The 21,108-nt window shown below is 37.8% G+C and overlaps 3 protein-coding genes across 3 annotated transcripts; 2 read left to right on the top strand and 1 right to left on the bottom strand.

The window, feature by feature from the left end:
* The first annotated feature begins 67 nt into the window (after window positions 1–67).
* Window positions 68–2,348, top strand: LOC111805803 (uncharacterized monothiol glutaredoxin ycf64-like). Its single transcript, XM_023691035.1, has 3 exons — window positions 68–392; window positions 1,750–2,019; window positions 2,147–2,348. Exons 1-3 carry the CDS (start codon window positions 170–172, stop codon window positions 2,200–2,202), a joined length of 549 nt encoding a protein of 182 aa, XP_023546803.1. The 5' UTR covers window positions 68–169; the 3' UTR covers window positions 2,203–2,348.
* Window positions 2,349–6,686: 4,338 nt separating this feature from the next.
* On the top strand, window positions 6,687–8,369 carry LOC111805800 (uncharacterized monothiol glutaredoxin ycf64-like). Its single transcript, XM_023691033.1, has 3 exons — window positions 6,687–7,011; window positions 7,792–8,061; window positions 8,189–8,369. Exons 1-3 carry the CDS (start codon window positions 6,789–6,791, stop codon window positions 8,242–8,244), a joined length of 549 nt encoding a protein of 182 aa, XP_023546801.1. The 5' UTR covers window positions 6,687–6,788; the 3' UTR covers window positions 8,245–8,369.
* A 1,497-nt stretch (window positions 8,370–9,866) lies between these two features.
* On the bottom strand, window positions 9,867–18,541 carry LOC111805799. Its single transcript, XM_023691032.1, has 9 exons — window positions 17,464–18,541; window positions 14,542–14,633; window positions 13,743–14,443; window positions 12,635–12,705; window positions 12,178–12,267; window positions 11,663–11,857; window positions 11,476–11,556; window positions 10,744–10,858; window positions 9,867–10,558 (listed from the first exon to the last, which is right to left on the bottom strand). The coding sequence occupies exons 1-9, from the start codon at window positions 17,824–17,826 to the stop codon at window positions 10,416–10,418; spliced, it is 1,851 nt and encodes a 616-aa protein (XP_023546800.1). The 5' UTR covers window positions 17,827–18,541; the 3' UTR covers window positions 9,867–10,415.
* Window positions 18,542–21,108: the final 2,567 nt, after the last annotated feature.

Here is a 21,108-nt window from a genome sequence, read left to right as displayed (position 1 = left end):
AAATAAATTAAGCAATTAATAAATAAAACAAAAATAAAAATAATTTAACCAATAGGTTGTAGGACGCAGAACGGTTGTTTGAACCTAGACAGCAACCTCTGTGGCTCTCTGCATCGGCAACCAAAATCCTCCCGAGTTCGAAGGAGAACGAAGAAGATTGCGAACAAAAATGTCGTCTCTTGCCACATTTCAACTACTACTACCCCCATTTCCCTCCTCCTCCGCCTCTTCTTCTACCAAACCAACCTCTTTTCTTTGTCTTCTCCCCCTCCCCACTTCGCCTCTACAGCGCCGCGTCCACCTTAATCGGAATTCGCAACATTTCCATGGAATTCCACTCGAACACAGATCGAAATCTGGGCGGAAGTTCGGATCCTTCCGCTGCTTCTCGGGTAATTTCTTATTTTGTCCCTTTTTTCATTTTGTGCTCCGATTGTTCCTCTTCAGTAGGTATTGCAGTTTTTAGGGCTTGTTTATTTATATTGATTGCTGTTATCTGATGGAGGTTTGTGACGAAGATGCAGAGTTGACTTTGTGAAATTATGTCTGTTGTTCTGAATTGGATTAGTTTGGAACCGGTTTTTATTAAGAGTGTTGATTGAATTGGTTACTTTTTAGGGGAGGATATTGATGGAGATTAAGGGGAAGAAATTCAGTTCTCGTACCTTATGAATTGGGTTTTAGAGCTTGTGAGGATAGAGGTTGGGTTGCTAGTTTATCTTTGATGGATTTTGCTCTCCTAACTAAATGGTTGTCATGCGTGCAAGGAGTAAGCATGAACTTTATTAATGTGATTCAAATTTGATATTGATGATACTTGATTCTTTGGAACATTGTTTTTTAATATTAATTTCAGCCAAATGATGCTGATATTTGAAAACTTTGTGTCGGTAAAAGTGAAATGCAATTGAAATAACCATTGGTCATTTTGAATCAAAATGGGTTGGCCTAGAAGTCAATTAGGACTATTGTAAATAATAAAGGGATCAATGGGTATGGTTACCAAGTTTTCTTGACGAGAGTCGAATAGATATGATGTGAGAATAGTGAGAATAGTCAATGTGAGTCTTATCAAAAAAAAAAAAAAAAAATAGTCAATGTGAGATTCCACTTCAGTTGGAGAGGAGAAGGAAGCATTCTTTATAAGGGTGGAAACCTCTCCCTAGCGCTTTTTAAAAACTTTGAGAGAAGGTCGAAAGAGAAATCCTAAAAAGGACAATATCTGCTAGTGATGGGCTTGAGCTGTTACAAATGGTATTAGAGCCAGACACTGGGTAATGTGCTAGTGCGGAGGCTGAGCCTCGAAGGGGGATAGATACAAGGCGGTGTGCTAGCAAGGATGGTGGGTCCCAAAGGGGAGTGGATTGGGGGGTCCCACGTCGATTGTAGAAGGGAACGAGTGCTAGCAATGACGCTAGGCCTCTAAGGGGGGTGGATTGTGAGATCCCACATCGGTTGGAGAGGGGAATATCCATTTTTTTTGTTCCTACAATTTTTTTTTTTTTTTTTTTGCTAGTGGTGGGCTTGGGCGGTTACAGGCAAAATGCACCCCGCCTTTTGTTCCTACATTTTTTTTTTTTTTTTGGTAATGCCCTTGTTATATTCTTTTATTTTCTCTAGAATGGGTTTTCCATCTTCTAAAAAAGATCATCCATTGGCATCGTACAAATTTCATGAGGATTTTTAGACGTTCGAATGCTATTTCATCTTTGAAAACATGAAAACATAATGCTGTTTTCTGTATGGCAGCATTATCTCCCGAGCTGAAAACAACAATCGACAAAGTCGTTACGTCGGAGAAAGTCGTTCTGTTTATGAAGGGATCAAAAGACTTCCCACAATGTGGATTCTCTCATACAGTAGTACAAATATTGAAGTCTTTAAATGTGCCCTTCGAGACTATAAACATTCTAGAGAACGAACTATTAAGACAAGGACTGAAGGAGTATTCAAGCTGGCCAACCTTTCCTCAGCTGTATATCGATGGAGAGTTCTTTGGTGGTTGTGACATAACAGTTGGTAAGTTTATGAACACATCCAAGGCTGGATACATTGATATTATCAACAATGAGTATTGAAAACTCTTATTTGAAAAATGAAATACTTAGTTTATTAGTTAAAAAGAGTTCCCATTTCTTGGTTACAGAAGCATACAAAAGTGGAGAATTGCTAGAAGCGTTGGAGAAGGCCATGTGTTCTTGAAGGCCGTTGAAAGATAAGGTTTGGCAATGCTTGACTTATTTTTTAGTGATGGAAATATGTATATCAATATGACATTTATGTTACTCAAGGCTTTATGACAAAAGTTAAGGTTTGTTTTAATGTTTTCTTCTCAAATGGTTAACTAAGAAAGGGTTGAAAGGAAAAAGAAATGAAGTTGAACTTAAAGAACCCAAGATTTTATTCATACACGATCATCTAGTTTTGGTCTTGTCCTCTCATCATCTGAATCCCGAAAGGCAGAACATAAGAATCCAAGATTTTATTCAAGAAGGTTAGCTACATGATCATCTAGCCTTGGTCCTCTCATCATAGAACTTAAGATTTTATTCAAATTAGCTACACGATCATCTAGTCTGGGTCTTCATCTGATTTCCGAAAGGAAAAATGTAAGAACTTAAGATTTTATCAACATAGTGAGCTACACGATCATCTAGTCTTGGTCCTCTTATCATCTAATTCCAGGGAGAACGTAGGAACCCAACAGATAGGAAACGGAGGGAAGAAATGATACCATCTTAGTATTAACCTTCTGTGCTAACTCCAGCAAGAGCGCAACAAGAAGTTCCAGAATTTAACCCCTAAAAGCTCCAATAGCATGCGTTGAATTGTTTCATAAGCCATTACTATTTTTAGTTGCAATTTTAGTGATAATTCATACGATTATATGATGGTCACGTCAATTTCCCTAAACTTCCAAATGGTTTTTATTAAAAACTTAAGACTAAGTTATATATTAATTCCCGTGCTTTGTTCGTGACTGTACCGATCAAAATAGTATAAATGATTTAAAATTGGGTGACGTAGTGAATAAGCCACGTTATTCCCTATATGCTTTTTGGGTCATCATTTGTGACACAACCAACTTGCCTTTACATTAAGTAAAGTCATTCGGCTCCACCTTGCCTTTACATTAAGTAAAGTCATTCGGCTCCACCTTGCCTTTATTTGGGGCCAAGTTCTCTCACATCTCAATTTCCAACAAACCTATGCATTATTATGTCATTCTATGTCTCGGTACAGCTTGGCCATGTTAGCTTGCTCGAATACATCCATTAAAATTTGACCCATGTGTCGACTATCTCATTGGAACATTGAAACATCTCAAACATCCATCCATTCGAGTTCTCATCAGGCATCAGACTCTCCCGTGTCCATGCAGGCACCATTCTAAATAGCATAACTAGAAGAATAATTTTTTCTCCATTGACATATTTGAGCTAAACCCCTTAAAACATGAGTTGTCACCATAATTTCTTTTAGGAAGTCTTCTTGCATTTACCTGAAAGATATACCAGCCTTTTAATTCTTCGGATACTCCTGAACTTAAAGCTTTCATCTCCAATAAGTTAGCCAAACAATTCATTCTAGGAACTAATCGTATAAGACCTTTGTTTTGACAGAACCAATAGTTTTTTACCGTTCATTGTAGGACTAGGGAAAGAAAATTACGTACTTTCGAGAGTGGAATTATGACTTTTTTATGAGAGTCCAGTTATTTCATGATCATGAAGCACAAAAATTCTAATTATTTAATGTGTTTCTAACTCTACTTTTAGGACAATGGATCATTACTTTCAACTACTTTTAGATTTCCCTGTGATATTGCATCTTTTTCGATTATTTGTTTGTATGCAACTGAATTCATTAATGTCTTATATATTTTTATTTGTTACTAAATACAAATGGGATACAAACACATTTCGACTACATCCGAATTCAAAAATATTTAGCATTTTACTCATGTTTATATTAGTAGCAAATAAAATGTATATTAGAAATACTTCAACCGGTTTAGGCATATATAATCAACTAGAAGGTTGGAAGTTGGAATTCCCACCCCATATATGTTGAACTCAATATACATAATTTATTCCTGTCTTTGTCGATGCTCTTTTTCTTTAAGAAAAGAGGAAAAATTGTAATGTGTATATATTGTAATCATCTTACACCTTGAGAAGTGGTAGAAAATACAGTTCAGTAATGACTGCATATGCTAATAGCATTGATATGTATTTCATAGTGTATTTATGAATTTAACAGGATATTGCATTTCATAGCCAACATGAGCATCTTAGTGGTTTAGTGGTTAAGGTATCTGCGAGATCCCTCATCGGTTAGGGAGGAGAACGAAACATTTTTTATAAGAGTGTAGAAACTTCTCTCTAACAGACGCGTTTTAAAAACCTTGAAGGGAAGCCCGAAAGGGAAAACCCAAAGAGGACAATATCTGCTGGCAGTGGGCTTGAGCTATTACAAATGGTATCAGAGCTAGATACCGGGCGATGTGCCAGCGAGGAGGTTGAGTTTGGAAGGGGGGTGACACAAGGCGATGTGCCAGCAAGGACGCTGGGCCCCGAAGGGGGTGGATTGTGAGATCCCACATCGGTTGGGGAGGAGAACGAGACATTCTTTATTACGGTATGAAAACATCTCCCTAGCATATGCGTTTTAAAAACCTTGAGAGGAAGCCCAAAGAGGATAATATCTGCTAGTGGTAAACTTTGGGCTATATAGTATCTACTTTTTTTGACATTAGATGTTCAAACATTTGCCCTCACATTTGTCTACTTAAAAAGTCGACTTCATTGATATCAAATAGTTAAATGACTTTGGAGCCTAGTAAGTTACGATATCAGTTTTTTCTCCTTTTATACTTGCATTATCTTTTAGTTGAAGCAGTTATCAATGATCTTATTACCCTGTCAAAATTTAGCATATTCATTTTACCATCAACTTTATTATTTTCATGTTTCTTCCAGTTGAAAATGCTCCAACTATGGCACCTGTAAGGGTAAGCTCGAGCTTTGATTTAACTGAAAGCCACGCGACTGAATCGCCAACATCTACCGACGGTTGGGGAGAAGTTGAAAATGGAATTCATGATGAAGATGAAACTGAAAAGGACGGATGGGATGAGTTAGAACCTCTGGAGGAGCCAAAGCCGTCTCCAGCTCTTGCAAACATTCAAGCTGCTCAAAAACGACCTGTATCTCAACCTGCACAAACAAAACCACCAAGTAATGCCAATTCATTTAGCTTTCTAGGTACTGCTCGATGGCATATAATAACTCGTTTCGGTTCTTTCAGGTTCAAGAAGTACAGCCAGGCCAGCTAAAGATGACGATGATCTATGGGGTTCCATAGCCGCCCCTGCTCCAAGAACTGTCTCGAAACCATTGAACTTAAAAGCAAGTGGAACTGTTGATGATGATGACCCTTGGGCTGCCATTGCTGCTCCTGCACCAATGACTCGAGCCAAGCCATTGTCAGCTGGTAGGGGGAGAGGAAGCAAACCAGCAGCTCCAAAGTTAGGGGCACAACGGATAAATCGGACATCGTCGACTGGTATGTGATTGCATATAGTATAAACCAAAAGAATGATTTGAAGATTGAAGTTGCCTGCAGTTTTTACTTTCCATTGTTTAATAGTCATTGCCTCCTTGAGTTGTATCTTAACCTCGATTTCATACATAGTTTGATCTATAATAGAATTCTTTATACTGCATCTTTCTTTCCCTTTTTTTTCATTTTTCTTTTGTTCTTGTGCAATGAATATGATCTTGAATTGGTCTGATCCCATAGGGAGACATGTTCATGATGTAAGGAACTTTATTCTTTTTAGTGGACTGTTGGAAACCTTCTATTTGATATGTACTTTCTATTTTGAACTTATTTAGATCAAATAAACATTGAAAATCAGATTCAAATTGCATCAGATTGACACGGCTACAATCTTTTGATTTGTGATGTAAATTCAGTCATTTATTTATCATATTATTGATAAATTTCACATTTAAACATCGACGAAATAAAACGTTGGATAGTCGAGCTTCGACGAGCTTCACTTCAACCTTTTTTTCCGTTAAAATACAGCTCTAGTATGAGTTTATATATATTTTACCTTTTATTATCAACCATTTGAATGAAGTCATTCTTATCAAAAGCCCCCAACTAAATACATACTTTTTGCTTTGCTTGTGTGAAAATTTTTGTAGCGGATTGAATAAGTATACTATTTTGGAAACTTGATCAAATAGAGGGTTAGTAACATAAGTTCCTTTTCACTAGCTTAAGAGGGTCTTCGATGATGATTGAATCATAAACGGATTATTCATTAGATTTAAAAAAAAAAAAATCTGGACTCATTTGTAATTGCAAATAATTCTGAACGATAGTTAAATAAGAGTGCAACTTTAAGTTTATAGTAGAGCGGCCTAAAATTAATAAACGAATATCTAACCCAACAAGTTACCATAAATAAAATATAAAATATAAGTATTCCAATTTCTATCATTTAATTAAAAAAAATGAATAAATAAAGTCAAAATTATTTAACCAATAAATAAATAAAATAAAATAAAAAATAATTTAACCAATAAATCAATAAATAAAATAAAAATAAATTAAGCAATTAATAAATAAAACAAAAATAAAAATAATTTAACCAATAGGTTGTAGGACGCAGAACGGTTGTTTGAACCTAGATAGCAACCTCTGTGGCTCTCTGCATCGGCAACCAAAATCCTCCGGAGTTCGAAGGAGAAAGAAGAAGATTGCGAACAAAAATGTCGTCTCTTGCCACATTTCAACTACTACTGCCCCCATTTCCCTCCTCCTCCTCCTCTTCGTCTACCAAACCAACCTCTTTTCTTTGTCTTCTCCCCCTCCCCACTTCGCCTCTACAGCGCCGCGCCCACCTTAATCGGAATTCGCAACATTTCCATGGAATTCCACTCGAACACAGATCGAAATCTGGGCGGAAGTTCGGATCCTTCCGCTGCTTCTCGGGTAATTTCTTATTTTGTCCCTTTTTTCATTTTGTGCTCCGATTGTTCCTCTTCAGTAGGTATTGCAGTTTTTAGGGCTTGTTTATTTATATTGATTGCTGTTATCTGATGGAGGTTTGTGACGAAGATGCAGAGTTGACTTTGTGAAATTATGTCTGTTGTTCTGAATTGGATTAGTTTGGAACCGGTTTTTATTAAGAGTGTTGATTGAATTGGTTACTTTTTAGGGGAGGATATTGATGGAGATTAAGGGGAAGAAATTCAGTTCTCGTACCTTATGAATTGGGTTTTAGAGCTTGTGAGGATNACAATGTGCTAGTGCGGAGGCTGAGCCCCGAAGGGGGATAGATACAAGGCGGTGTGCTAGCAAGGATGCTGGGTCCCAAAGGGGAGTGGATTGGGGGGTCCCACATCGATTGTAGAAGGGAACGAGTGCTAGCAAGGATGCTGGGCCTCTAAGGGGGTGGATTGTGAGATCCCACATCGGTTGGAGAGGGTAACATCCATTTTTTTTGTTCCTACAATTTTTTTTTTTTTTTTTTTGCTAGTGGTGGGCTTGGGCGGTTACAGGCAAAATGCACCCCGCCTTTTGTTCCTACATTTTTTTTTTTTTTTTGTTAATGCCCTTGTTATATTCTTTTATTTTCTCTAGAATGGGTTTTCCATCTTCTAAAAAAGATCATCCATTGGCATCGTACAAATTTCATGAGGATTTTTAGACGTTCGAATGCTATTTCATCTTTGAAAACATGAAAACATAATGCTGTTTTCTGTATGGCAGCATTATCTCCCGAGCTGAAAACAACAATCGACAAAGTCGTTACGTCGGAGAAAGTCGTTCTGTTTATGAAGGGATCAAAAGACTTCCCACAATGTGGATTCTCTCATACAGTAGTACAAATATTGAAGTCTTTAAATGTGCCCTTCGAGACTATAAACATTCTAGAGAACGAACTATTAAGACAAGGACTGAAGGAGTATTCAAGCTGGCCAACCTTTCCTCAGCTGTATATCGATGGAGAGTTCTTTGGTGGTTGTGACATAACAGTTGGTAAGTTTATGAACACATCCAAGGCTGGATACATTGATATTATCAACAATGAGTATTGAAAACTCTTATTTGAAAAATGAAATACTTAGTTTATTAGTTAAAAAGAGTTCCCATTTCTTGGTTACAGAAGCATACAAAAGTGGAGAATTGCTAGAAGCGTTGGAGAAGGCCATGTGTTCTTGAAGGCCGTTGAAAGATAAGGTTTGGCAATGCTTGACTTATTTTTTAGTGATGGAAATATGTATATCAATATGACATTTATGTTACTCAAGGCTTTATGACAAAAGTTAAGGTTTGTTTTAATGTTTTCTTCTCAAATGGTTAACTAAGAAAGGGTTGAAAGGAAAAAGAAATGAAGTTGAACTTAAAGAACCCAAGATTTTATTCATACACGATCATCTAGTTTTGGTCTTGTCCTCTCATCATCTGAATCCCGAAAGGCAGAACATAAGAATCCAAGATTTTATTCAAGAAGGTTAGCTACATGATCATCTAGCCTTGGTCCTCTCATCATAGAACTTAAGATTTTATTCAAATTAGCTACACGATCATCTAGTCTGGGTCTTCATCTGATTTCCGAAAGGAAAAATGTAAGAACTTAAGATTTTATCAACATAGTGAGCTACACGATCATCTAGTCTTGGTCCTCTTATCATCTAATTCCAGGGAGAACGTAGGAACCCAACAGATAGGAAACGGAGGGAAGAAATGATACCATCTTAGTATTAACCTTCTGTGCTAACTCCAGCAAGAGCGCAACAAGAAGTTCCAGAATTTAACCCCTAAAAGCTCCAATAGCATGCGTTGAATTGTTTCATAAGCCATTACTATTTTTAGTTGCAATTTTAGTGATAATTCATACGATTATATGATGGTCACGTCAATTTCCCTAAACTTCCAAATGGTTTTTATTAAAAACTTAAGACTAAGTTATATATTAATTCCCGTGCTTTGTTCGTGACTGTACCGATCAAAATAGTATAAATGATTTAAAATTGGGTGACGTAGTGAATAAGCCACGTTATTCCCTATATGCTTTTTGGGTCATCATTTGTGACACAACCAACTTGCCTTTACATTAAGTAAAGTCATTCGGCTCCACCTTGCCTTTACATTAAGTAAAGTCATTCGGCTCCACCTTGCCTTTATTTGGGGTCAAGTTCTCTCATGTTCAACACTGCATCGTCATCTCAATTTCCAACAAACCTATGCATTATTATGTCATTCCATGTCTCGGTACAGCTTGGCCATGTTAGCTTGCTCGAATACATCCATTGAAAATTGACCCATGTGTCGACTATCTCATTGGAACATCCCAAACATCCATCCATTCGAGTTCTCATCAGGCATTAGACTCTCCCGTATCTATGCTAAACCATTTACGGCACCGTTCTAGATAGCATAACTAGAAGAATAATTTTTTCTCCATTGACATATTTGAGCTAAACCCCTTCAAACATGAGTTGTCACCATAATTTCTTTTAGGAAGTCATTCTTGCATTTACCTGAAAAATATACCAGCCTTTTTTAAGAAGCCTATGAGGACTTGAATTAGCTTTCATCTCCAAGAAGTTAGCCAAACAATTCATTCGAGGAACTAATCGTATAAGACCTTTGTTTTGACAGAACCAATTGTACCAATATCATCTCTAATTTTCTTGAAACAACAGCTCTTTTGTTGTTAATACAAAAACATTAAAATTGAGAATCCTTTGGAGCTAAACGAACAGTAACGAAACTAACAAACGACAATGATAACGACATAAAGAGGTAGCGACAACAGAAGCGAAGATCACAGGCTGCTATTGAAGCTAAAGCTTGGGTTTGGGTTCCCAAAGGAGACCCATCACATTGGAGAGGTATCAATTAGATGTAATATTGAACAAAAAACAACTCCAGATACAGAAATACATCTTCCTGCATCAGTACATGTTCTACTCGTGGAACAAACAAATATCAACAATATTACAACAGAGTAAAGTACATTGGCAAGATCTCTCTCAGCTATCCGAGCACGTACGAAGTATAATTCTACATGCTAGGAGTCAGTAATCCTACATGCTAGGAGTCATATACTGGCAAAACTATATGAAAACAGAGTGGATGAACAAGAAAAAACTGGCAACGAAGTATAATTCTTTTGTTTTAGGAGTCAATTGTGGCTCTCCCGCAGCACCTATCTATGGACTAACCTCTCAAGACACTGTTTGTGTGTTCAACTGTCAGAATACCATGGTTGCGGCGTTCGAGATATGCTGAAAGAAAGACACGTCAGCATCACGGGGAGAATCTTGATGGAGGTTGCCGAAGTTTGGCTTACAAAATATACATGTGTTCTACGTTTGGCACTCGGTTTATGGCGTGGACTTGGTTGCTAAAGCACGAACCTCAGATTGAGTTGACAATAGCTTTTCTCTAAGAAATACATTATACTCGTACAAACTTTTCATACTCCTCAAGATATCAGACATACCGATATCAGAACTATCTTTAAAGTCTGCATTTGAAAATCCAGAAACAACTTTGAGCATAGGCATTCAAACAAAGAAATCATTCACAAATCCAAAGTAAATTAGCACTTTTCATCAATTAGTTATTGTGATGAAAACATGTTCCAAGACTAATCGTTATGTTCTTGACAGAAAAAACAGATATCATTCTTAAAGAAGAAGCAACAGTTACCTATTGAGGGCGGTGGCGGAATAATATCTTCAGGATGAGAAAAATCTCCCTTGAATGGAACAGTTAAACGTTGCTTCCCCTCATGGGTAGAACCAAGTACTTGATGGTGCAGAGGCTGGGATGGAGAACATGAACATTGGATGAGGAATGGTTCAACATTGAAGTTCCAATAATTTGATAATGGTTATTAAATCATTGTCTGTAACTTTGTCCTTATGTTGCCAAGGTAGCAGATTTTGAACCTCCCATTGAATTCTCAATGAGATTTTGTGCAGTTATCCATTTTTTTATCACCAAAAGGAGGTTTTTTCATAATTTTTATAGTTCTCGTGTTCATTATGCTTCTGTTTTTGGCCCACTGAAAACGATCTGACCTATGGGGTGTTAACTCTTTGAGGACGGCTAAGAATGTCTCTTAAAAGGAGCGGACGGGGTCTTTTCAAGCATGAATAGAACGAGATAAAGGGGGTAGGCAACCTAGAGAGATGGCCATATCTCTTTTCTGAATGTAGTATCGAGGTTCAATTCATTTGGAAAAGAGATCAGGAGACCGTGCGAATGGTTGAATTGATGACCTCACTTCGACCTCTTAGTAGCTTAAGATTTTCAGATTCATATGGTAACTTAACATGTAGCCTAAACAATTCAACGAATTATAAACATGAATTCGAAGCAGATAGATTAGAATTGCATAGTCGAAATTTTCATGCTAAATATAACAGCGAAACTCACTCGCTCTTGCTTGGTTGCTATCGTTCTCATTTCACGGTCAGTAGCTGTCGCCTTCGGAGATATCATATCATGCTTAGCAGTCTGCATATGATACGTCTAATCAATTTGGAATTGGGAGAGATGGGGACTTGAAGGGAAGTTTCAGAAAATAAATTAGCTCATGTAAAGAATACAACAAGAACATTACCTCCTTGGTAAATCCATTTACATCGTGAAAGCTGATAGCAGTACTACTTCCACTCCTTAACCCTCTCTGGCGCGACGATCCATTCTTACGACTTGATTGACCAATGCAGTTGGTGCAACTAGACCCTTTTGATGGATCATTATAATCATTATCCAGTGCACTGTAGCCCCATGTATACATTACATATTTCCTCAACTAGAAAATAAAATAAGTCAGTTCACCCATCATAGTTCATGAGGTTTAGTTTCAGTTAAGCCTCTCGTAACCCACCCCAAAATTATCGTTCGCCGTTCGCCCACCAATACCACCTTACACAGAGAGAGAACCTCCCTAGACAGAGAATGAGGGGGACATATATGTTTTGTTTTAGGGGGGGCTTAAAAATCTAGTAGTCAAGCGAGGTAACCCTTTCGAATTAAACTAATTTCCCTCATTTAAAGCAATAGAGAACAGGAAAAGTAAATAATATCAATTGACTGATATCTCGATGAGAGGAAAAGAGGAAGAAAAAACACCTTATTCCAATGTTCTTGTGCTTTTCTTCGATTTCTAACTTTAAGCATAACACTGTCTTCGTTGCGGAGCTTTTTAACTCTGTACTCGAGCTACAAAACAAACCAAGTTAGTTTAGCGAAACAATCACTCGATCTCGAAGAAAGAAGTGATAATTGGTTTCAGTGTCAATTTATGCTTAATGAGAGAGAAACTGGAAGGCACAGTTGGTTGTTTCGCATAGAATTTTCTTTTCATTTCAAATTAAATCAATATCATTGACAAGCTCAATTGTGAAATAATGTCAGATGCTATGATGACAACTTATAACAGGTGTTGTATCATATATAAACATAACCCAATGCTATGTGACACAAGTTCTTGCAAAGTAAGAAACTGGAAGAGGAAAGTTATGATGTCATAAGAAGTTTTAGTTATTATTTACAAGCTTCAGTTTCAGTTTTTGGGTAAAAGCCTTACCTGCACCAGAAGGTAGAAGAAAATGCTAAAAGTAATGCAATACAGACCACCAAGATCTGCAAGAAAGCCAACTGCATAGCAAAGAAATTGTGGGACCATCACAAAGTTAGTCAAATGCCATTATAAACATTAGTTACAAGATAAGATCTATTGGATGCATATAACTTGGTGAATCTTTAGCAAACCATTTACATTTAAACAGATCGATACGAGAATCTAGACATATTCATTCAAAAAAGAGTCATATTTAGAGGAAAAGAAGCATGGACACATGTATGACATAGAGGAAAAGGAGGAAGAACAAGCTCATTCAAGCGCTCGATTGGGAGATCTAAAGACCTATGAGACAAGACACAAGTTAGTAGTGTTGTCAACGGGGCGGGGCAGGAGATACATTCCTCATCCCCATCCACACGGGATTTTAATCACTTTTGAGGGTTGAAGTGGGCTTGGGGATTCCCCTAGGGGAAAATTTGATGGGTTAAATGAATGATTGAGATTAAAATTTAGAACAAAAAATTGATGGCAAACACATAAGATAACAAGTCATAGGGACTACTATTGTTGTTTTCTTGCCTGCAATTACATGTTGGAAAACATTTAGGGAAAAAAATAATAATAACCTCAATAACTGAGAAATAATTAACCCTCCCTGGAAAGAACGAGTTTTGTCGAGTTAACGTACTAGGGTAGCCATCCAAGTTACTAGAGTTCAATCTGCTTTTCCCATACATCTCATGCTATCCAGACTATGAAATGACATTATTTCAGTGATATAATAAGGTATCTAGGGGCATACATAACCAAATATATTAGTGGAATAGTACGATTGCAAGAGATTACCCAATCCCGGATAGTTTATTGTGGTAAGTAATGAGCACGAATAATTTCGGTAATACAGTAAGAACTAAGTGGAAAATTTTAATAAAAGAAGAGGTGGCAATCAGGCTGTTCATGTAATACTTGGCACAATATTGAGGTAGCTACAACATCTGAATGAACAACCATCCTTATCTCAAGATCCAAACAATTCAGTTTATTTGTGCAAACATACATAAAGAAGCATGTAAAGGAGGGTGTGTACATGTGAATGAAGCAAAACACTTACCAGGACCGAAAATATTTTGACACTCTACCTCGACAATGTATGAAGAGAGAAGATTGATGTACAAGGTGATGTTCAGTAGTCCATCATTGGCATTTTCAAGGGATAATTGGAGCTCATTGGTATTCTGAAAGGATGAACCTGATACAAACTCATGAAATAAAGGCTGCATGAGCTTGGAATCCTGGTTATTACGGTATATTCGTGGAAATAGGTTAAATTGCACGATATTTGCATTCTTCCCTCTGAATGTAACTGGTGTATCATCCAAATTGCTTCTATTTTTTAATGTTCCACTAACAAAACTTTCCTGATTCTTTTGAACATGATCCTTAGAAGAGAAGTTAAACTGAAATCCAACAGCACTTGCCGGGTTATTTGGAAGATCGATAAACTGCCATGAGATATAAATATCATCCTGAATGAAACGACATTTTTCGCACTTAACGCTTACAGTTGGCCCTTCACTCCTGTTTTGACAAGAGAAGTTTGCAAAATTTGACAGAGGCATTACTTTCTGTGCCAGAAAACCAGGGTTTCCGAACACAATAGTATCAAAACCACGTATATTTGAACAACTCATAGTCGAGACTGTAGTTATATTGAATTCCATGTCATTCACAAAGGAAACCAAGTCTGGTGCATTTGCGGCTTTCATGTTATGCACTTCGATGCTTCTCTTAGATATGATTTGGTAAAGCAGCCTGAGAAAGAACTGAAAGACCAAGTCAATATGAAACGAACATGGGAGAATTGATTTTAGTACACGACAGATGAAAAAATAAATAAAATTTGTACTTACGCAGCGAACAAGCCAGAGAAGACTATCCAACTTGCCATTGAGAACGTTCCACCAAGTTCAGTTTTACGTTTTGTAACTACCTTTTGGTCATCCTTCAACACAGATAAGGTTGCAAGCTAATTAATAAAAAGAAAGAACATTTATGCATAGGACTTTCCACTCCAAAAAGACTAAAAGTATGCAAGTCCAAAACGAAACCTCAGATAATAGGTTATGCGCTGCTGTTAAAATCACAAACAAAAGGGAAAGAAACAGAGCCGATATTCAAGGAGACCCATAAATGCATCGAGTTCTTAACAGCTAAGCTTGAGTCGATATTCATTTAAAATGCATCGAGCCGATATTCAAGGTTATGCGCTGCTGATAAAATGCATCGAGTTCTTAACAGCTAAGCTCAATGAAATATAATCACAATCCCCCGCAGTGACTTCTATTTCTCCCACCAGAATGACCTCCCTAAAAATCTCTTTGGGAACAGCTACTATACCAGCAGTTTAAAACAGAAACTAAAAGGACAATTTCAGTGAATGTTTGTAGGGATTTTCTTGACGTGGTACAGAAAGGACTGTGGTCAAATTTGGATGAGTTGGATCCTTTTTTTCTCTCTCTCTCATTTTATAAGAGACAATTTCATAGCAATGTGAATGTACAAAAGAATGGGAAAACCCCAATCCAAAGAAAGTCACAAAAAAAAAAAAACCCTGGATTGTAAAGAGGTAACGCTATAGTAAGAAGGATGAGAGAACATTTACAACAGGGAACCGTAGAGAAAACTATAGCATAAAAAAAACGAATGAAAGAAGATTCTTTGTCCTCGAAGATCTGCTGATTTCTTTGCTCCCACACTTCCCAAAAGAAGGCTCTTATAAAGGTCAGCCAAAGGATTTTCTTTTCTCTTTTTTGAAGGATGGCCTTAAGCACATGAGAGAAAACCAAGAGGATTATTTGGGAGGGCCATGTTCAACCAAAGGAAGAAAGGATGAGGCTCCAAACATCTGTCGCGAATTCACAGGAGAGGAAGATTAGGCTTTGGGATTATGTACTATTTTTACAGAGGGGGCACCATTTGGGAGACAGAGCCATGTAAGGCATTCTCCTTTGAAGGTTATCTTTTGTGTTTCGTGCTCGGTGACTGAGTTCCCAAAGCAAAAACTTCAGAGAGGAAGATTAGGCTTTGGGATTATGTACTGTTTTTACAAAGAGGGCACCATTTGGGAGATAGAGCCCTGTAAGGCATTCTCCTTTGAAGGTTAACTTTTGTGTTTCGTGCTCGGTGACTGAGTTCCCATAGAAAACACTTAACCTTTTTCGGATAGGAGTCTTCCCAAAAACTTTATCTTATCTTCACTTGCTGATGTACAAAGAATCTATGTTTCCAAACGCAAGAGGAAGAGCTCATGAAAGAGTAAAATCTTCAAGAGGATTAAGACCAGTAGAACCTTTGCGTCCTTTTATTCTGGTTCCAATTTTGGATGTGCAAATCTGAATTCTCAAAATCATTAGAGTACTGTGAGAGTACTAGTTAGGGGTATATGGGTAAGATTAGTATGATATTAGTAAGGGAATAGTGGTCATTAACTAGGGGTGCCTTGGTTATAAATAGAGCGTTTTTGGGACCTTAGAAGGAAGGGAAGGATTTTGGGTAGTGTCCATTGTGAGCTTGGGAGAGAGACAGTCCTCTAGAAAGGCTATTGACGTTGTAACGGCTTGTGATATTGCAATATAGTTCAATATAGTTCTATACTTGGTAAGTGGTATCCTAATAAGTATCTGATTATTAAGGCTTTACTATAGGGAGAGGTTGGACCTTCCAGAAATCTAACAAGTGATGGTAGAGTTTGCTGACTGGACCTTCCTTTTCTACATTCACATATGAACTTGAAAAGAAGGCTAGGGAGAGGTTTCCACACCCTTATAAAGAATGCTTCGTTTTCCTCCCCAACCGATGTGGGATCTCACAATCCATCCCCCTTCAGAGCCCAGCATCCTCGCTGGCACTCGTCCCTTCTCCAATCGATGTGGGACCCCCCAATCCACCCCCTTCGGGGCCCAGCATTCTTGCTGGCACACCGCCTCATGTCCACCCCCCTTTGGGGCTCAGCCTCCTTGTGACACATCGCCCAATGTCAGACTCTGATACCATTTGTAACGGCCCAAGCCCACCGCTAGCAGATATTGTCCTCTTTAGGCTTTCCCTTTCAGGCTTCCCTCAAGGTTTTCAAAACGCGTCTACTAGGGAAAGGTTTCCACACCCTTATAAAGAATCTTCGTTCCCCAACCGACGTGGGATCTCACACAACACTTCCTAAATTGTTTGTTGTCTACAATGCTGCAAAATAATTTGTTCAACAGATTCAACAATGACACCCCAATCACTTAAAGGATTCCTCTAACGAGTCTCTTGTGGCCTCAAGTTAAAGAAGAACCAGAACTTATCAGAAAAACGCTAACTAACTTTGGGAACCCCGGGAAAAGTAAAATAAGCTTCAAACTGGTATTATCCAAAAAAGTACTTTCTTAATACTTTTCCCTTTTTCTCATCCATACAAATTGGAGGTTTGTAAGGAGTTCCTTCTCCCTTATTGTATTTTTAACATCAATAGAAATCTTGATGGTCCATAGTGTTTGATTGTCAGCTCTTTTCAGCTCACCTGGTTCAGACATAGATTACTGAAACTTTATGAGTGCCATAGCAGAATTCATGAATAACTATGAACTTCATCAAACTTAGTAACGTACATTAATGCCAGTGAACCCAAGAAGCTCACAATTAATTCTAGCCATAAAGTTCAAACAAAACCGCCATAATTAAAGCCATACGTAACCAAAGCAAAGCCATTAACTTCCATGAAATGTGAGAAAAAAAACTATATAACCCATCAAACAAGTGTAAATTTCTAGAAGATAGAGCTAAGAGCTAACCAGCCAATGTCTTGTAGAAAAGCAAATATCCAGTCTGCTAACCCACCATCTCATCCTGAACCAGATATTTCTGCCATCCCCAAGCTTCGTAAATCTAAGGAATATGCAGAAAAAGAGCCAACAAAGCAGCATGACCAGAGTAGCCTTAAGAAACACAGCCTGAGACTGCGTGATCTTCCTGATGGAATCAAAGGCGAATATGATCTCTGGGAAACTAACAGCAGAGTTCTCGAGCCGGCCTGTAGTAATGGCCGAAGTACCGCTGAAAACAACACAGCTGTTGCTGGTTCGATTGAGAAGCTGCCCTGGTGGGCATGCACAGAGGCTGCCATTGTAGCGGAAGCTATTGCTTGGACATGACATTCGCGATCCTTTAACAACAACCCAGAAATTTAACCTCGAGAAGCTGAAATGGGATGTGGGGTTTGTGAATATCAATGCACCCCAACACTTCGATCACAACTCTAGTTCTCGATCATTAAGCCTACAACACGATACAGCTAACTTCCGAATTGGGGTAGTTTTGATTTTCATGGATAATCATGGAACAATGATAACAATGGAGGAAACTAAAAACCCATCAAGCAAACAGGAAGAACACGTCTAATTCACCACAGATTAAACCAGGAATTGGGTTATTGGGTGAATCAAGAAACACCTAAACAAAATCGGTAAAGGGTTTCCAGATTTTTAACTCATCCTTTCCTTGATTTACCCAAACGTGGGCGAGAATCTACGAGCTGTGGAGGGCAATGAGAGAGAAAAGAGATAACAAATTGGTGGCCGCCTCGTGGGGTTTCTGGAAAAATCGTAATGGAATTGGATTACCTTTTAAATTTCTTTTTACCTTTTTCTCCCGTTTGATTCTGAATTGTTTTGGAGAATGTGGGTCGAAGTTATGAGCCGGTGAAGAAACGAATTGGGAGGGAAATAGAAGGAGGATCATATCGTGACTTGTATTCTGTTCCTCCGTGAACAACGGTCAATTCTTTCTATCATTCAAACCCAAATAAGAGCACGGCTAATTGAATCGACATTGGAAGCTGCGCGCTCTCATGGCCATCTCCTCCTCTCCATGTAAATTTTCAATAATGGTTCAAATTGTTGGTCATTTTCAACGATGTGTACGTTTGAATTCTTTGATATCATAAATTTTGTATTTTATGTTTAAAATGTTTTTAAATTTTTTAAAAAAATTTAAAAATATTAATTATCTTTAATTTTGAGTAGAAAAGATTAGTATATTATTTCAAAACTACCTTCCATATTAAATTTTTAATATTATAATCAAATAATACTCTCTACATTGTGATTGGGATGAGGCATTTTGGAAAACCAAAGTCATAAGAGCTTATGCTAAAAGTGGACAATATCATACCATTGTGGAGAGTCGTGTTCATCTAACATGGTATCAGAGTCATGTCCTAAACTTAGTCATGTCAATAGAATCCTCAAATGTCTTAACAAATGACTCCAAATGAAAAAGGAGTCGAGCCTTGATTAAGAGGATGCGTACTTTGTTCGAGTGGAGGTGTTGGATGAAAGTCCCACAACGGCTAATTTAGGAAATGAAAGAAATATTATCTCCATTGGAACGAGACCTTTTGGGCAAAGCCATGAGAGCTACTGCTCAAAGTGAACAATATCATACCATTGTGGAGAGTTGTGTTCATCTAACTTGGTATCAGAGCCCTTTTGGTCTAGCAGCCCCGATCCTTTCTTTTCAATGGCTTCTGAATCCTCTACTGTTCTTCCCCACCACCCCTACTGGCTTTGACACCGCAGGGGCAGTCTCCATGGCTGCCACAAGCGGAGCCGATTGATTACTCTTCGGTTCCACCCTCTTGACCTTCAAATCACCCTTCGTCATACTCAGTACATACAACCTCACCTTCCCCAACACAATTAGTTTCCCCTTAGCCAACATAACCTCTCTCATTTTCTTCTCAATTGGCCCTTCATCCAAACCCTAACCTCAGAATCCTCATGGGCGTTCCCATCGAAAATATACAGAATCTCAAGAAACCTATCGACCTTTTGCAGAGATTTACCTTTGGAATCTGGGCGTTGCACTAGCCTCTTCGCCAACCAAGTCACCGCCACCCTTCTTGCTAAAATTGGCTTCTTCGCCCACTGCGGCGACTCTTCCGACTTCAACATTGTCTTTGTCCCATGCTCTAGGGTTTTCCCTTCTACTTCTTGGGTTAGACATATTCTCGCTAGAGCCTTTTGGGGAAGCCTAAAGCAAAGCCATGAGAGCTTATGTTCAAAGTGGACAATATCATACAATTGTGGAGAGTCGTGTACATATAACATGGTATCAGAGTCATACCCTAAAGGTAGTCATGTCAATAGAATCCTCAAATGTCGAACAAAGGACTCCAAAATAAAAAAAAAAGGAGTCAAGGCTCCTCGAAGGCATAATAAAAAATGACTAAGACTCCAAAAGAAAAAGGAGTCGAGCCTCAATTAAGGGGAGGCGTACTTAGTTCAAGGGAAGGTGTTGGATCAAAGTCCCACATCGGCTAATTTAGGGAATGAAAGGAATACAATCTCCGTTAATGTGGGGCATTTTGGGGAAACCCAAAGCAAAACCACGAGACCTTATGTTCAAAGTGGACAATATCGTACCATTGCGGTGATTCTTGTTCTTCTAACAATAAATTATCTTTTTATTTATTTATTTAGTGAGGAGTATTTTTTAAACAAAATATTAACCGTTTCCCTCCAAACTAATAAAGGTATTTTTTAAAGTTTTTGAAAGTTAAAAGATATTTTTAAATTTTTTAAAAAATATAAGAATATTATTGAAATTTTAAAAGTTTTAAAAGTATTTTTTATCCAATTAAAATTATTAATTAATTAATTTTCGTTCATTAACTCTAGATAGAAATGTGCATCAAACATCAAGAATCGACCTGATCAATTCAATCGATTGAATCGAAGTCGATCGATCAGTTTGGGTATATATGTTGGTCAACGTCGGTTTTGCACATAGCTTGTAACGACTCTAAATTTCTACTAACTTAAAGTCGCTACCATCTTCATAACATGCGGAAATAGACATTTAATATATTTTTATAAAAACAATGTCGTGAACTTACATGTTTCAAAAAAGATCTTTAAAGTAACATAAACGAAATATTACATAAAAATAAAGTAATACTAAATTTGACAACGTCTTGTACTAACCTAAGGTCTAGGAATTTAAATACAACTATCCTATATATGTGTCGTGGTCTTTACTTGTGGTATCGTCGTTAGCTGTACAAGTGTATCTTGCCCTTATCTGAAAAAATAGAAGTAGCACAGATTTGAGTATTTTAATAAATACTCAGTATGTGACGTTACTATTGGGGTCAGGGAATGCAAACACATGCAACTTATGATTAAGGACATATAGTTAAAATCATTGTAGAGGTGACTTCTAGCCCAGACAAAATTGGATGTGTAGTACTTCCCTGCCCATGACTCACGAGTGCAAATGTGAATCCACCAGGCGGTTTGCACACCCTATGGGCCCATCATAGTCGGGCTAGTTGTCTATAGCCGAACGTTCGGAGGTTAGCAAGACCTCAAATATCATGCAAGGCACGTCATCATCATCATAGTGTACGCGTCCGTACTCATTATCATAAATGAGAA

Source organism: Cucurbita pepo, chromosome LG11 (genome assembly GCF_002806865.2).
Source record: "Cucurbita pepo subsp. pepo cultivar mu-cu-16 chromosome LG11, ASM280686v2, whole genome shotgun sequence".
NCBI classification, from domain to species: domain Eukaryota; kingdom Viridiplantae; phylum Streptophyta; class Magnoliopsida; order Cucurbitales; family Cucurbitaceae; genus Cucurbita; species Cucurbita pepo.
Note: the sequence above shows the minus strand (reverse complement) of the source record. Positions and strands in the feature narration are given on the sequence as shown.